The sequence below is a fragment of the Trachypithecus francoisi genome, unplaced genomic scaffold (genome assembly GCF_009764315.1).
Source record: "Trachypithecus francoisi isolate TF-2019V2 unplaced genomic scaffold, Tfra_2.0 Lachesis_group0, whole genome shotgun sequence".
Lineage (NCBI taxonomy): Eukaryota > Metazoa > Chordata > Mammalia > Primates > Cercopithecidae > Trachypithecus > Trachypithecus francoisi.
The window spans coordinates 88942364-88960467 of NW_022681453.1; the positions used below are offsets into that span (position 1 = coordinate 88942364).

At 36.3% G+C, this 18104-nt stretch overlaps 1 protein-coding gene across 2 annotated transcripts in view; it reads right to left on the reverse strand.

Moving 5' to 3' along the window:
* Positions 1-3696: 3696 nt before the first annotated feature.
* TBC1D23 (TBC1 domain family member 23) overlaps positions 3697-18104 on the reverse strand; it is a 64837-nt gene continuing 50429 nt past the window's right edge. Inside the window, exons 14-19 of one of the 2 annotated variants that reach the window (XM_033211496.1) lie at positions 17582-17721; positions 16236-16280; positions 12076-12164; positions 9691-9826; positions 8229-8423; positions 3716-5354 (exon numbers count right to left, since the gene is read on the reverse strand). In XM_033211496.1, the coding sequence (XP_033067387.1) occupies positions 5273-5354; positions 8229-8423; positions 9691-9826; positions 12076-12164; positions 16236-16280; positions 17582-17721 (687 nt within the window). In that variant the 3' untranslated portion in view covers positions 3716-5272. Of the gene's footprint in view, positions 5355-8228; positions 8424-9690; positions 9827-12075; positions 12165-16235; positions 16281-17581; positions 17722-18104 lie in introns of both variants that reach the window. The other variant, XM_033211497.1, reaches the window with a different exon arrangement.

An 18104-nucleotide genomic window follows, 5' to 3' on the forward strand; every position in this document is an offset into this window, starting at 1 on the left:
ATGCATGTGCAAGTTATCCTTTTCTTATAATGACTTTTTTTTTTTTTTTGAGATGGTATCTTGCTCTGTCACCCAGACTGGAGTGCAATGGCGTGATCTCAGCTCACTGCAGCCTCCACCTCCTGCGGTCAAGCAATTCTCCTGCCTCAGCCTCCCAAATAGCTGGGATTACAGGCGCCCACCACCATGCCCAACTAATTTTTGCATTTTTAGTAGAGACAGGGTTTCACCTTTTTGGCCAGGTTGGTCTCAAACTCCTGACCTCAGATGATCCACCTGCCTCAGCCTCCCAAAGTGCTGAGATTACAGGTGTGAGTCACCACGACCAGCCAATGACTTCTTTTCCTCTGGGGAGATACCTGGCAGTGGGATTGCTGAATCAAATGGTAGTTCTACTTTTAATTCTTTAAGGAATCTCCAGTTTTCCACCGTGGTTGTACTAGTTTATATTCCCACCAGCAGCATAGATGCATTCCCTGTTTACAGCATCCATGCCAATATCTATTATTATTTTTTTTTTTTTTTTTTATTTTTTTTTTTGAGACGGAGTCTCGCTCTGCCGCCCAGGCTGGAGTGCAGTGGCCGGGTCGCAGCTCACTGCAAGCTCCGCCTCCTGGGTTTACGCCATTCTCCTGCCTCAGCCTCCCAAGCAGCTGGGACTACAGGCGCCCACCATGTCGCCCGGCTAGTTTTTTGTATTTTTTAGTAGAGACGGGGTTTCACCATGTTAGCCAGGATGGTCTCGATCTCCTGACCTCGTGATCCGCCCGTCTCGGCCTCCCAAAGTGCTGGGATTACAGGCTTGAGCCACCGCGCCCGGCCAATATCTATTATTTTTAAATTTTTTGATTATGGCCATTCTTGGAGGAGTAAGATGGTATCACATTGTGGTTTTGATTTGTGTTCCCCTAATCATTAGTGATGTTGAGCATTTTTTCATGTTTTTGGCCATCTGTGTATCTTCTTTTGAGAACTGTTTATTCATGTCCTTAGCACACTTTTTTTTTTTTTTTGTGGTAGAACACAATTTTACTGTTTATATGTCCTGAATTTTTTATTATACTTAAGAACCCAAATATTAATATTATATTACGTTCTAGGGTACATGTGCACAACATGCAGATTTGTTACACATGTATACATGTGCCATGTTGGTGTGCTGCACCCATTAACTCATAATTTACATTAGGTATTTCTCCTAATGCTATCCCTCCCCCTCACCCCACCCCACGACAGGCCCCGGTGTGTGTTCCCCACCGTGTCCAAGTGTTCTCACTGTTCAATTCCCACCTGTGAGTGAGAACATGCGGTGTTTGGTTTTCTGTCCTTGTGACAGTTTGCTCAGAATGATGGTTTCCAGCTGCATCCATGTCCCTACAAAGGACATGAACGCATCCTTTTTTATGGCTGCATAGTATTCCATAGGCACACTTTTTGATGGGATTTTTTTCTTGCTAACTTGAGTTTGTTGTAGATTCTGGATATTAGTCCTTTGTCAGACGTGTAGATTGTGAAGATTTTCTCCCACTCTGTGGGGTGTTTACTCTGCTGATTGTTCCTTTTGCCATGAAAAAAGCTCGTTAGTTGAATTAAATCCCACATATTTATCTTTGTTTTTATTGCATTTGCTTCTGGGTTCTTGGTCATGAAATCCTTGCCTAAGCCAGTGTCTAGAAGGGTTTTTCTGATGTTATCTTCCAGAATTTTTATAGTTTCAGATCTTAAAGTCCTTGATCCTTAAAATTCCTTGGTAAAAAAGAATATTTTTATTAAGCACTACATAACACACTGCATGCCACATAAAACTCTGCATAACATTCTCGCAGGGGTAAGTGACCATAGCTGAATTCTTTTCTCCTCAATCAGGAAAATGAAAATGCTTCCTTAATCAATGTTCTTCAGTCTCTGACATATAATAACAATTAACTCCAAAAATGTGCCTCTCTTTCCATCAAACTCCACTGATATGAAAAATGGGCAACCTGTTTTTCCTTGCCCAGTTAGTGAACTTGTGGGTGTACCCAGTGGCCACTCTAGGGATCGCTATAATCAACAAGACACAGTTACAAGTGTTGGCAAGCAAGTGGAGAAATCACTCATATTGCCAGTAGGGAAGCAAAGTGGAATAGTTTGGAAGTTCCTCGAAAAGTTAAACATGGAATTAACATACAGCTCAGTAATTCCACTCCTAGGTAAATATCCAAAAGAAATGAAAACGTTTAACACAAAAATTGGTACACAAATATTCACAGGGCATTATTCATAAAAGCCAAAAAGTGGAAGAAACCCAAATGTCCACCATCTGATGAATAAATGAGTTACATCTATACAATAAAATACTATTCAGCCACAAGAAATGAAATTCTGATACATGCTACAATGCAAATGAAGCTTTAAAATATTATGTTTTGAGGTTGGGCATGGTGGCTCATGCCTGTAATCCCAGCACTTTGGGAGGCTGAGGCGGGCAGATCACTTGAGGTCACAAGTTCGAGACCAGCCTGGCCAACATGGCAAAACCCTGTCTCTGCTAAAAATACAAAAATTAGCCGGGTGTGGTGGCACACACCTGTAGTCCCAGTTACTCGTGAGGCTGAGGCAGGAGAATTGCTTGAACAGGGAAGGTGGAGGTTGCAGTGAGCCGAGATCTTACCACTTCACTCCAGCCTGGGCGCCACAGTGGGACTCCATTCACCGCCCCCCACCCAATATATATATATATGTTTTGAAGAAATAGATGTGATTTAAAAATTAGAAAAAATATGTATATTAAGTGAAAAAAGCTGGCAATGTGTGATTCCTTTTGTAATGAAATGTCCGGAATCCACAGAGACAGAAAGTAGAATGGTGCTTGGTAACGGTTGGAGGGAAGAGGAAAGGAGAGTGACTACTAACAGGTATAGATTTGTTCTGTTTTTCTGAGGTGATGAAATGTTCTAGAACTAGAGTTGCACAACTCTGTGGATATTCCAATAACTACCGAAAAGGGGGAGCTTTAAGGCATGTGAATACTTCAATAAATATGTTAAGTTCAAGATGTTAATGTTCAAACTGAGATACTACATTCATTACTCATTCAACCTACAGGGTTGGGGTCCCCCACATCAAACTATCAATTTTAACTAGGACTGCCAATTTACGGCTGGTTAGTCTAATGTCAGAGTATCATGCTAAGGAGTTAAAGGTCCTGTGTGAAACACAGTGACAAAAACAGCTGAGTATGTCAATACAAATTTATCATAATGACCAAGTTTTATTAATGGTGAGCAAATGGTATCAATCCTATACAGGAGAAGTAATTGTATACCTTCATAGACCAAAATAATTTCCAGGGAGTGTGGAGATAAGAGAAATACTTTCTCTTTTCACTCAATTTCTTTGAGCCTTGGTTTCCTTCTCTTGAAAATACAAAAAATAACAACCTCCTAAAGTTGCAACCTGTGCAATCATGAAAGCCCATGAGAGGTGGCCAGCCCAGAGTGATTCCCAGCTCTGTGGTCAGTGGGCCAGTGAAGGAAGGATGAGCTACACAAGTGCCTAGAACATTCAATGAAATGTATTTTCATTTAATAGTCATAAATAATCCTATAACTGTGTAGTTCATGGTAGTAGGTAACTTACTAAATGCCTTCAATTCTCTAATTTTGTGGTCTTAAGAGATTTGCAAATAGGGAAAAGAAAGAGAGAGACAGTGTCTTTAAGAACAAAATTTTGAGCAAACTGTATTAATTTATTTACAATTGTAATTTATAAACAGTAACACAAACATCTTTACATTAATATTATGAAAAATGTCCCATGGCTGAAATGGGTGAAAAATGAGACTTCAGCACATTTCTAAAGGGGTGCCAAGAAAAGGGAAAAAATGCAATACAACAGTTTTAGGGGAGAGTTATACCAAGTAATGCACCCAGGTGCAATTTCATGCAGATGTCTTCAACCACTCAAACTGTTTTTATTAGATATTAGAATAAGATTTCCTGAATTATGTTGCCTTCTATTCACTTGATTTCCATAAGTAAATCAAAATGACTGGCTGTTAACCAGGTACATCTAAATATTTCTCCCATCAACCCCTTAGAGATAATCCATTATATTTTAGGACATGTCAGATTGTGGGTATTGCAACTTCCCAAATGGATTTTACAAAGTATCATTCCATGGCCCTAAATGTGTTCCTGGATTTCTCTTACCAAATGTGTCTAATATGGACCACTATACATGAAATGAAGAACTCTGCAAAATACAGCAGAGCAATTTTCAGTACATTAAGAGAATGTGTCCAAAAATAATTTCAAACCACTGGAACTTCAATGAGAGGATAAAACCAAAAGAAGAGAAAGAAATTCAGAAAATGATGACAAAAACAATTGTACTTTATAAGCTCTCTGATTATTTGGCATTTATATAAGTGGATATTACTGTGGTTACCGACTATAATCCTCAATGAGGACAAATCAATGTGGCTTAAACACTTAGTTTTAAAATATAAATCAAATAATCCACTTGTAATAAAAACCAATGACATTTTTACAGACACAATTCTGTCCCCAAAATGTTAATCTTAACAGCCTACCTACTTATTTTAATGCTTTCAACTGCTCTTTAGAAATCATTAGGATGAAGTTTCTTATCTTTGAAGCATTTAGTGTCCAAATAATTAGCTAATGGAGCAAAGGTGATTTAGAAAATGATGTTTCAACACTTTACTAGCTGTACTGTATTTTGAGTTGGCAGGAATCTTCAACCATTCCATTAAAAAGATTTCACTCTTCTTAAGAAGAACAGAAACAGTGAGTGAGTTATTTATGTTTTTAGTTTCTGATATTGCTCAGTGGGTGAAACAATCTAGCAATTAAGGAAGTCTCCTCAACTAATTCTATCTCTAATTTTCAGTGAAGACACTGCAGATATGTATGTGTACAGCTGTTTTTGAACCCGAAAGTGATGCATGTTCCCTTAAAACAGCTCTTCAAAACAGAACTGCATTCTGTATCCTTACTTAGTCCATAAGGGCACAGGGTCAGTTACTTCAAAGTAATTTAATAACTGACCTTTATAATACATCATTTTATAAAACCAAAATGCAAAAGAAATATTTTTAAAAAGTTTACTGTCCACAGATTGATTATAATAATTTACACTTTCTTAGACCTGCTATTTAAGCAGCCCCATGAGCAAATGAAAGGTCTCCAGTTAGTATTTACCAGGAAGTATATGTCCATGTTTCTCTTGGTTGTCTTAATTTCTTTTTAAATAATTTTCTTTTATATTAACTTTCCAAAGCATCCAAAACTTTCATGATCTGCTGTTTTATGGCTTTAGTAGCATCCCCTGCATTTGGAATCAAATACCTAAGGGGAAGGAAAAATATATATATATATAGACACATATACATATTAATACAGTGCTTTCCCTTCAAGACTCAGCTGATAGGTCGCCTCCAATGGGAAGCTTTCCCTAACCCACAAAGCCAGCAGAAATGCCTCCTATGTACTCCCATAGCTTATTTGAACATAATCCAAAACTTATTTTGAAAGAGAGAAAACCTAAATGCAAAGGCAATGTGATTTTTCATACAGTGTAAAGCTAAAATTCTTTGAGCCATTATTAAATATAGGTAATAGCTAGATAAAACACAAGATAAAAAATATAATATTCCAGTCCCCAATACAGATGTACCTTCAATTAGCTACAAAAATCACATACGAATTGTTGTTATCCAATTCCAAAGACAATGACAATTCCAACACTTAATAGTTTGACTTTAAGCAAGTAATTTAAGTTCACCAAAACAGATTCCTACCTAAAAAATAGCTGTAGTTATCCAAACTTTACAGAGGGTTATGTACATAATAAAATGGTGTTGTAAGGTCTGAAATATTTACAAAAGACAAGACATATGATAACTATTACAAAATATCAACACCATAGATTAAACGTCCATTTTCTTTTCTTGTAGAATAAAAATAGTGTTTTTTTTTGTTTTTTTTAAAGCATTTTCTGTAAAACCTAACAATTCCACTGTATAAATCATCTGTAAGTGTTACATATGCAAGCCAGAATAGAGAACCATAAATGTCAATGAAGAAAGGCAGAGGGAGAATCTAGTTACTTTATCTTCCACTATTAAGACTATCTTCCACAACTCTGAATTAAAAAAAGATGTTGATCTATATACAATAAACTTCAATTTATTTAGCAAAATTTATGGGAAAGCCTTTAAAACATAATTCTCAACTTTTACTATACATGATAAAGTCATAATTCAAATCTCCTTTGGTTAAAATTAATTTATCAGTAGATATTAAAATGTGTATACCTCAGAGACCCACTGAATCTAGTTGCAGGAATTTATCCTGAGAAGATGAATTGGACAACTATGTAAATACACATTTTTTTAAAGGCCCACTAGAAGATTAATAGTTAAACATATGAAATAATGTACATGCCAATGAACATGAGGCTTGTTAAATCAATCTCCTGAGAAATCCTTATAACAGAATATCTACCATTAAAAAGTTAAGAATTTATATTTATTGGGCTGGGCGCGGTGGCTCACGCCTGTAATCCCAGCACTTTGGGAGGCCGAGATGGGTGTATCACAAGGTCAGTTGATCAAGACCATCCTGGCTAAGACGGTGAAACCTTGCCTCTACTAAAAATACAAAAAATTAGCCAGGTGTGGTGGTGGGCGCCTGTAGTCCCCACTACTCGGGAGGCTGAGGCAGGGAGAATGGCGTGAACCAGGGAGGCGGAGCTTGCAGTGAGCCAAGATCGCACCACTGCACTCCAGCCTGAGCGACAGAGAGAGACTCTGCCTCAAAAAAAAATAATAATTTATATTTATTAAAATGTAAATATATCACACTATACTGTTTTCTTAAAAAATCAGAACACAAAAACAAGCCTGTATCACATTTATCTAGTTTTTAATAGAGAAATAACATATGCATTAAAAAAATCTGAGATGATACTCATCAATGTGTTAACAGAGAATTAGAATGACATATTCTTTATATCTTTATTAATTGAAAATATTCTAGCACTTTGGGAGGCCGAGACGGGCGGATCACGAGGTCAGGAGATCGAGACCATCCTGACTAACACGGTGAAACCCCGTCTCTACTAAAAACTACAAAAAACTAGCCGGGCGAGGTGGCGGCGCCTGTAGTCCCAGCTACTCGGGAGGCTGAGGCAGGAGAATGGCGTGAACCCGGGAGGCGGAGCTTGCAGTGAGCTGAGATCCGGCCACAGCACTCCAGCCTGGGTGACAGCGCGAGACTCCGTCTCAAAAAAAAAAAAAAAAAAAAAAAAAAAAAAGAAAATATCACTATGTAAATATTTATTCTTACATAAAGCAACAAAGTGACTTTTTTTACAAATCGGGTATTATTTTCTTTTAACAAAGTACATAAAACAGTACAGATTCATGATGTTTGCTACCTAATTGTCAGTAAAAGATCAAAGAAACTGAATAATTTCCCCTTTCAATTGAAGTTGATTATTTAAAAGTGCTCCGATATTACCTTAAGCTTACTCTTTATCCAAGCACTCCTGTAAACAAGAAGTGTAACCCTAAATCTCAGGAGGGGAACAACTTGAACTGATGCAAGGTGGAATAAACCACAAATCAGGAGTCAGGAAGGCTATATTTGGATCTGTCACAAACTAAGTGTCAGGATCTGGGAAGTCATTCAACCCCTCTGGGCTTCATATTTTTATCTATAGATTTAAAAATGGTTTAGTATCAATATCAGTGTGGTCAACAGCCCTTGGGCCAGTCTGTGAACTGTTAGTGACCCACAATGAGATAAAGGCGGGGGCTTGTACCAGGCTGTAAATTACCTATATCATCCAGCACACTGCTTAGTTCACTGACAGTTTGTCAAAACAAGAATTTTTCTGTGAAGGAAAATAAAAATATTGACATACTCTAAAACAAGTTTCTTATTTCATTGCAAGCCAGCAATTAGTGCAGCACTGGTGTAGATTAACAATAAGGATCCTTGGGTCAGAAACTTTACGAAATTTGCTATGGCACTTACTCAAATCATGTGCTAATGGCTAAACCACACATGGCTAAGGACTGGGGAGAAAGAGATAATAAGAAACGCTAACAGTGGTTCACCTATCCTATTCCACCATCCATTCCCCAAAATAGAGAAACAAACTCTTTATAGTGAACTGCAGTAATTCAGATAATATCATCGTAAGGAAAATCTTACCTTTCAATTGCCAAGATTTCTATTCCTGAAGCACTGCTATTTCCATACTTGAAGGTAATGAGTTCAGGATGTTTTTTTTTGGATGTAATTTTAACTACAGAATTCAGCGCTTGTCGAGACTGTATATAAGCCAATCCTTTCCGTGAAACAATCTCCCTTAAACAATACATATGTGTTGCAGTAACCAACAGATGACTTGAGACAAAAAGAGCATTAAAAGAAAAAAAAATTCAAGTAAATGTCATTGAAAACAGGTGTTGTTTTGAAACAACCACCCCAATTATTAAAAATGTTCAACTCTAAATAAAATTATTTGAGTTAATATAAACAGAGGTTAATCTATAAACAAGTAAACTACATATTAAAGGCTTTTAATTGTATGCAAAATTAATATTTTATTAACAGATAATCCTGCAATGATTTAAAATATAATAAATGTAATAAAAAGTTCCATACAACATAGAAATCATTACAATAATATATCTTTTATTGAAATGGAGTATATTACTTTTCAAATTTTTAATACTATTACCTATATTCATAAACTATTCTCATTCAGTGCACCATATCCTATATCTAATATCCAAGATCACTAGGCAATTGTTGGGTTTCCCTATACATTTTGTAATACTCTGTAACTGGATCCTGAAGGCAAAATGAGCATAGTATTATTAACACTCACCCACAACCCCTGTATCTCAGCTTCTTTTTAATATAATACTTTCACATTTTTAGGTACAGTAATACCATATGACAATTATCAGACAAGCCCAGAATGTGGAACATTCTGCAGGATGACTGACCTGGACTCAAAGGATTCATTCATTATGAAGAGAAAAGGGAAGCGAGGGAGTGGGGGGATGAGTTCTGCTGCACACAGGGTGAGACTAAAGACACGTAACAGACAATGCAATGTGTGAACTAATGAACTGGATCATGGATCAGAAAGAAAAAACACACTTCAAAAGATACTTTGGGAACACTGAAAAATTGGGGTATGATCTGTATGATAAATGATGTTAATTTACAAAAATTTTTAGGTGGGGTAATGGCATTGAAGTTGTGCAGGAGAATGCTCATATACTTGGGAGGTTTATGCTGAAGCATTTAGGGGTGAAGTGTCACATTTGTAGGCTTCTTTTGAAAGGTTTGACAAAAGTGTACATATACATGTATATGTACATATATACATACGAAATGGGGTGGTATTAAAAGGTGTTAACAGTTGATCAAAGAATCATAAGGGTGTTCAATGTACTATTCCTTCAACATTTTTGTATAAAATTTTTCAAAACAAAAATTACATAAGAAATACTGTTATAATTCAAGACCTATTATACAAGTAGACAGAAGGAAATTATATCTTATTGTACTAGGATAAATATTCTTCTGTAGTTCAGTTTTGTATTATTAACTTCCCCAAATTCAATTTTACTTCTGATGAAGACATTTTTAAAAGTACCTGGGAAACATGTGTCCACTTTCTTTTACTTCCTTACAAGGAAAATGATGTTTGACATCTGGCTTGTTTATCCAAGTCTGAATGTTTACAACCTCTTTTCTATCATCATCTGACATTGAAGAACTGTCAATTTCATCTATAAAAAATATAAAGTGTTAAATATGGATACTACCAACTTTTAAAATGATACATTCCCTAACAGTCTAAAAAAATTTCAGTAGTATTTTGAAGATATGGATTAAAAAACAAACAGGCTGGGCGCAGTTGCTCACGCCTGTAATCACAGCACTTTGGGAGGCAGGCAGATCACCTGAGGGCAGGAGTTCAAGACCAGCCTGGACAACATGGTGAAACCCCGTCTCCACTAAAAAATACAAAAAATTAGCTGGGTGTGGTGGTGCACACCTGTAATCTCAGCTACTTGGGAGGCTGAGGCATGATAATTGCTTGAACCCAGGAGGTTGCAGTGAGTTGAGATTGCACCACTGCACTCCGGCTTGGGTGACAGAGTGAGACTCTGTCTCAAAAAAAAAAAGAAAAAAAGAAAAAAAAAAGAATAACACAACCAATTCTAATCCTGCTACTCTATTTCCTTATGCCACTGATATTAATATAGAAATATTATTATCAAACATCACTTTCATATGGTAACAAAGTCAACTGCAAATATTAAGAATACATTTTTAAAGATTAAACTATTTGGGGAATTTTAATTGTTTTGATATGCATAACCTAACTATGATCTGACTAGTCTGTAAAGAGATGGCTGAATTGTTAAACAATAGGCACTATCTTGAGGGTAAATGTATCTATTAAAATGTCAAATGTGATTCCCCATAACCTAGCAATCTGGCTGCTAAGAATTTACCCTCTGAATATACTTTCATCAAAAGCTAATCTGCATATATATCTTTATATAAAGATCCATTGCCATTTGAAACAAAAACCCTGGAAAACCACCAGTCTCAACTGGAAGACGGACTAAATAAAGTACGGTATGTTTATATGATAGAAGGAGAATGAGGAGATACATGAACTGAAATGGGAAATATGCAACATGTTTTACTAACTGGAAAAAGCAAGGTGAGATTTGGGAGTCTTTTTTCCTCATTCTGTACATTTATATATTTTTTCCCAAACTCAATACACATATTAACCAAAATTAGTTATGACTGCTTACCTAACACATATTAACCAATATTAGTTATGATTGCTTAATTAGGATGAACTGGGCAGTAGAATGATAAACCAAAGACTAAATTTTTTTCTTTTCTTTTTTTTTTTTTTTGACACAGAGTCTCGCTGTGTCGCCCAGGCTGGAATGCAGTAGCACAATCTTGGCTCACTGCAACCTCTGCCTCCTGGGTTCAAGCAATTTTCTTGCCTCAACCACCCAATCAGCTGGGATTACGGGCATGCACCACCACGCCCAGCTAATTTTTGTACTTTTTTAGTAGAGAAAGTACAAAGACCAACCATGTTGGTCAGGTTGGTCTTGAACTCCTGACCTCAAGTGATCTGCCCGCCTCGGCCTCCCAAAGTGCTGGGATTACAGGCGTGAGCCACCAAGCCTGGTCTAAATTATTTTTAAAAAACATAACCACAGAGAAGACAACCCTCCCTGACACAATATCACCATCTTGTGGCCCTTTAGGATACTGCCTCCAGTTTCAAAAGACTTCAGAAGTCTCAATTTGGTAATTTTCAGTGCTTTAGTCCCACAACTCTCAATCTCCTAGGTGATTGATCAAAGGAATTTCAATCCCATCACTTGGATTTATATACTATTTCTACACTGATAGCCTTCAAATTATCATCAGTTTAGACCTCTCTCCTCAGCTGAAGACACCTATAATCAATTGCCTCTACTTAACATTTCTGCTTGGATTTCTTTTTTTTTTTTTTTTTTTTGAGACGGAGTCTCGCTCTAGCCCGGGCTGGAGTGCAGTGGCTGGATCTCAGCTCACTGCAAGCTCCGCCTCCCGGGTTTACGCCATTCTCCTGCCTCAGCCTCCCAAGTAGCTGGGACTACAGGCGCCCGCCACCTCGCCCGGCTAGTTTTTTGTATTTTTTAGTAGAGACGGGGTTTCACCGTGTTAGCCAGGATGGTCTCGATCTCCTGACCTCGTGATCCTCCCGTCTCGGCCTCCCAAAGTGCTGGGATTACAGGCTTGAGCCACCGCGCCCGGCCTCTGCTTGGATTTCTAATAGTTACAATTCAAGGTGTCTAAAACCAAACTCTTAATAGAAAGCCACAGATTCTCCAATTATTTCTACAGAATCTCAATTTTTTAAAAAAGCAGTTGATTGGCTACTCCCAGAATGACTGCTGTAATCACCCTGATGACTGAGCAAAGCCCTCTGTAGTTAAGTGTATTACTACACCTGTGTCGTATTCTTCTTCATCCCCAATGCTGAAAACAGGCTTTACACCACGGTAAGGCTTGCCCACTCTGTCACTGCTGCTCACATGCCTATATTCAAAGAATTTTAGGGGAGAAATAATCACTTAAGAAGTTTTCAAAGATTTTTACCAAGCATCATTTGAATATTCACACAAAATGTAAATATTCCTTATCCCCCGCAAAACCCTGTGCACTACCCATAGTTTTAGGAGAGCTATGTTAAGGAAATCAAAAGAAGATAAAGAAATTATGTTAGCAAAAGTGGCATAAGGCCTTGGTAGACTGAATGCTCTTAAATATGTAAAAATTAAATTTTAAACAATTTTAATATCCACATTAAAACTAATGCTTAGATCCGTTTGGCCTTGCGCAAGTTATTTAGACTTCTGTGCTTCTGATTCCTCCTCTGTAAAATAGTGCTAATAATATCTACCTGTCAGGGTTATCGTGAGAACTAAATCGGTTAATTTTATTGTAAAACTATTAGGACAACGCCTGGTACTACCTTCATGTCTGTTAGGTAAAATAAGTTACTGACACCAAATATTCAAATTCCAACATGAGTGGTTAAGGTTTCTCATATAAGTGCAAGTGTCTTAAGGGTTATCTTCCCATTTTTTTATTACTGTTACTTTTGTTTCAATAGAAATGAAGATTCTACTTTTGTTGTGCAAATATAAGCCATAAAAATGAATCTGCCTCCGCCAGGCGCGGTGGCTCACTTCTGTAATCCCAGGACTTTGGAAGGCTGAGGTGGGTGGATCACCTGAGGTTGGAAGTTCAAGACTAGTCTGACCAACATGGAGAAACTCCGTCTCTACTAAAAATACAAAATTAGCTGGGCATGGTGGTGCATGCCTGTAATTCCAGCTGCTTGGGAGGCTGAGGCAGGAGAAACGATTGAACCTGGGAGGCGGAGGTTGTGGTGAGCCGAGATTGCACTCAAACCTGGGCAACAAGAGCAAAACTCCACCTCAAGGCAAAAAAAAAAAAAAAAAATCTGCCTCTTTTTCAAAAGGCAGAAGCATGTAAACTCAAGCTTGATTAGGTCTATAGGAAGTGTGACCTCTCTTTTTAATATAAAAATTAATACCCTACTAATTTTCAGGTAATCCCAAATAAACTAAGAGGTAAAATTAAAATGTGTCAACAAAATACTACATGTTTCTGAGGGGAAAAGCATTGTTTTACTTGTAGGATAAGGATCAGCTAAAATTACCTACTACAAAGGAAGACTCTAGCTTTTTGGGGTGTGTGCATGTAATGTATGAAAACACTCAGAATCTTCTATTTTCAAGAGATATTCCAATGTGAGAAAAAACATGAGGTTACATGCCTTTAGTTATTATTATTATTATTATTATTGTTATTATTATTTTAGAGCCAGGGTCTCGCTCTGTCACCCAGGCTGGAGTACAGTGGCACAATCTTAGCTCACTGCAGCCTCGAACTCTTGGGCTCAAGCAATCCTTCTGCCTCAGTCTCCCATGTAGCTGGGACCACAGGGGTGCAGGACCACAGGGGTGTGCCACCACACCTAATTTTTTTATTTTTTCAGAGACAGGGTCTTGCTATGCTGCCGACTGGTCTTGAACTCTTGTACCTGTGATCCTCTCACCTCAGCCTCCCAGTGCTGAGATTACAGGTGTGAACCACCACACTTGGCCTTTACTTAGGTTTAGAATTCAATTTTCCCAGAAGACAGAGATCAAATCGATACTTAAATTTTAAATATACATCATCAATAAAAAATTTTTTGTAGCCTAATTCTGTTGATTTACTTCTTCCAAAATAACATTCCTCAACATAACGAGAGTTTAGTGTATAACAAATATTCATTGGAAATTACAAGTTAGGTTAATCAATACATAGGCTTAAAGTCTGGTTAAACAAAAAGTGACAATCATTTGGTTTTATGTTAAAATATATCTAATGTAAAACTGTCCTATAAATTACCAAACTATGCTCATCAGAGAGAGATAGAAAATGATATAATTTGGATGCCTTTGAAACTCAGATTCAGCTTTCTTACAAAAGAAAGAGGTAAGAGCTTTATCTAAAAATGTTTTGATGCCATCTAGATTGTAAAATTTTAGATTAGATTATGAGTTCTCTCCTAATATTAAAGCACAATTAAACTGCCATAACATAGAAAGTAACAAAGATAAATGTTTACAGCAAATAAGCATTTGCTATAACTAGATAACCAAATAACCAGAAAGTATGAGTAAAGAGACAATCCTAAAAAACAAATTATTAATTGTTGATCAAGATTTATAATACAATGCAAAGTCTTTATAACCATGAATGCTAAGAATTATTGAGACATTTTTGGAAAGACTGTCTAAAAATGAATAAAATTCAACAGCTGGACTATTGTTTTAAAGCATAATATCTATACTTTTTTGCCATGGTAATAATAGAAACATCTCTAGTATGGTTTGAGTAGGCTTTAATTTACTGAGCTTAGAAAGAAACCTATTTCATTCTAACTTCTCATTTTTCTAAACAAATATATCTAACTGTGGATCAGAGATGATTTAAGTTATAAAAATTAATAATTTGGGAACTTGGGAGTTAAAAAAATTAGACTAATTCAATGGTCCTATAACAGAATAAAATGGAAAGGATGATTCACAAATAGATTATAATTTGAAAAGGAGCAATTTCCTTTAAAGTAGTGCTAGGTAAAATTATTAGCAGAAGTCCTGTAATTGGCATTGTGTAGGAATAGTCACAATAAATCAAAACTCTTAGAAGATAAGTTATTAGAGAGTAAAGTATTATTATTATTATTATTATTATTATTATTGAGACGGAGTCTCACTCTGTCACCCAGGCTGGAGTGCAGTGGCACAATCTTGGCTCACTGAAAGCTCTGCGTCCCAGGTTCACCCCATTCTCCTGCTTCAGCCTCCTGAGTAGCTCAGATTACAGGTGCCTGCCACCATGCCCAGCTAATTTTTTTGTATTTTTTGTATTTTTTTTTTCAGTAGAGACGGGGTTTCACCATGTAAGCCAGGGTTTCACCGCGTAAGCCAGGATGGTCTTGATCTCCCCACCTCGTGATCTGCCTGCCTCAGCCTCCCAAGTGCTGGGATTACAGGCGTGAGGCCACCACGCCCGGCCAAAAGTATAGTCTTAGAGAATGAAGTATTATTTTTTAAAATGCTACTTCAAGTCACTGAGAATACTGAAGTGACCTGAGAAAAATTCCATTCCATTATTCCAAAGCTTAACTTACATTCAAAATATGACTAGAATTTCTTTTTTTTTTTTTCTGGCCCACTTAGGATTTACAGAATTTCTTTTTAAATGTTTGTAGGTGTTGCTGTAATTGATATTCTAAATTGCTGAAAAATTCTGTGAGTATAAGAACTGTAAAGTCACACAGAGTTAAGTTAGTAAAGTTCTTCTGTTATCCTAATTGAAGATCCAGTAGATTTTTAAACCTTAAACTTATTTTGTCTTTTAATGAGAAACACCTCATTTTATTTGGATTAGAGAAGTGACAAATTATACATTAAAGTAATCCACCACCTAGAAAAAAAACGTAATTTTTTTTTCAACAAAAACCAAAGGCAGAACCCTAGAACTGTAGTGGCTTAGATTTATATATGCTAACTCAACCTAAATACATACATCTTATTAAGAAACATCTAAAAATATAAAATTACATAATGTACATTAATTAACAAAAATTTTGAACCATGAATGGTGCCTATTTTTAGGTGCTATAATTTTCTCTGCTGCTAGGCAGGAGATAGAAGCAAATGAGCACCAAAGCAGTTTTTTATATATATAAATAACCTGTCAACTCGTGACCACACACATGCTTTCTTTGTTTCACCTTCCCCTGTCTCAGAATAAAAACTGCAGGTTTTGAACAAACTTAATTTTCATCTGTGGAATGCGTGATACAAACAAGCATGCAGGAAAAGAAATTAAAATGATCAAGCAAAAAACAAAAGAAAAGTATATCTAACAATATGACACACTCCTAAAAGCAGAATGAGGAAAGTTTAGCATTTGAAATAGCTGCATGAAATTTGAGCCAAGACAGCATAAGGCTTATAGATGGCATGAGGCATATTAAAGGAAAAGGATGGTTCAAGAAAAATGCTCTACTCATTGGCTTACCGCTCTGTACATGATCTGTCTGGCCAAGGAAGATTGAAAGACATTCTATAGCAAATCAAGGCAGAGGACAGAACAAAATGATTATAAAAAAATGCAACAGCTTTAAAACAAAAAATATGGTACAGTTTAGTCAGTTTTTCTCACCCAAAGTGTACACTATAAAGATGTTTCCATCATCCCAAGTACAAAGAAAAACAAAGAAAAGCCAATTACAAGTAAATCAAGGCAGCAGTCTTTTTGACTTAGTTATCACCAGTCCATTTTAAAATAAAACAAATTTTAAAATAAAATTGCAAATGTTCATGCTACAAAATGCAGCAATAATAGTCCTCCAACCTAGAAGCACCAACAAAAGGTAAAAGGGTTAGTTAGCTTTTGAGAACAGAAATAACTTTATTGCATAAACAAGTCTTTCAGGCTTGATAAAACACCTTGGTAATTATCAGTTGACCACTTTGGATAAGGTACAATTTTTTGGATCAATGAAAATAATCTATTACCTTCTCAGCTATTTACTAAATGCAAAAAACTGTACTTTTGTATGCATATATACTATACTTAATAAAGGGACAGACAACAAATCCCTGACATTCAGTTCTTAAAGTAAAATACGTCAATTTTCCCAGGATACTGCAAGACATGAAAGTGAAACCAAATACTATAACACATTTCCAATATAAGGCTTCCTTAAAAACAAATTCTCTGTTGCAATTATAAGACTAGCTTTGAACTCTAGGAACAGGAAAGATCAAACAGACTCATACATGGAGAAAAAAATGTATCCTCAGTTACAATAAGAAACAAGATACATAAAACAGATATTTTTAAACTTGTTTATCAGTTGTTAACCACGTCCCTCATTTGTAATTTACAAGGAAATGGGGTTTTGTAAATAAAATTCTATGAAGGTCTGATCTTAAACATCAGAAGGTGGGTTTCTGCTATATTTAGCATGACCAGATTTTCTAGGTTTTAAATTCTTGGAGCAGAGGAAGAAGTCCTTACTATGAGATCACTGAATTCAGCAGATGATTCTCCATCCATTTGACATTTGGGAAGCAGCTACTATATGAAATGTAATACATACTGGGACATAAATTATTTTTAGTGAATGGCATGATGTGACAGATACATTATTTGCACCTTTGAGTAGTAAGAGAGAATAATTATGGATATAAAGTACATTCCTGCAATTCTAATGAAAACGATGAAATCATCTAATAGAAAATGTACTTTATGATCCTTTTCTGAAACACATTCAAGTCAACTAACATTTACTTACTGTAAGACATTATTTCTTTAGTTTTAATTATTCATCATAAACTCATACTGTATAAACAACTCACCGATCCACAGGAGTTGATGTATTCTCTATAAAACTGATAACTTTTTCCCTCACGTTAACGGATTTTGTCTTCAAAGCCACAGTCATTTTATTTACTAGTGATTTCATTCCTCTATCATTTGAGCCATTAGGAGATTCACCCTAAAAAAAGAACATAGATGGATTAACTGCTCTCTACATGACTAGAAGACATACTACTGCTAACGGTTATCTACATGCTATAGACTGAATTGTAATCCCACCAAATTCATATGTTAAAGTCCTAACTCCCAGTATATCTTAGAATGTGACTGTATTTGGAGACAGGGCCTCTACAGGCATAATTAAGGTTAAATGAGGTATTTATAGGTGGTCTCTAATCCAGTCTGACTGGTGTCCTTATAAGAGACAAAGACATGAGCCTATGAAAACAGACAAGAAGCCATGTGAGGACACAGAGGGCAAGGCAGCCATCTACATGCCAAGGAGAGAGGCCTCAGGATAAACTAAACCTGCCAATACTTTGATCTTTGACTTTTAGTCTC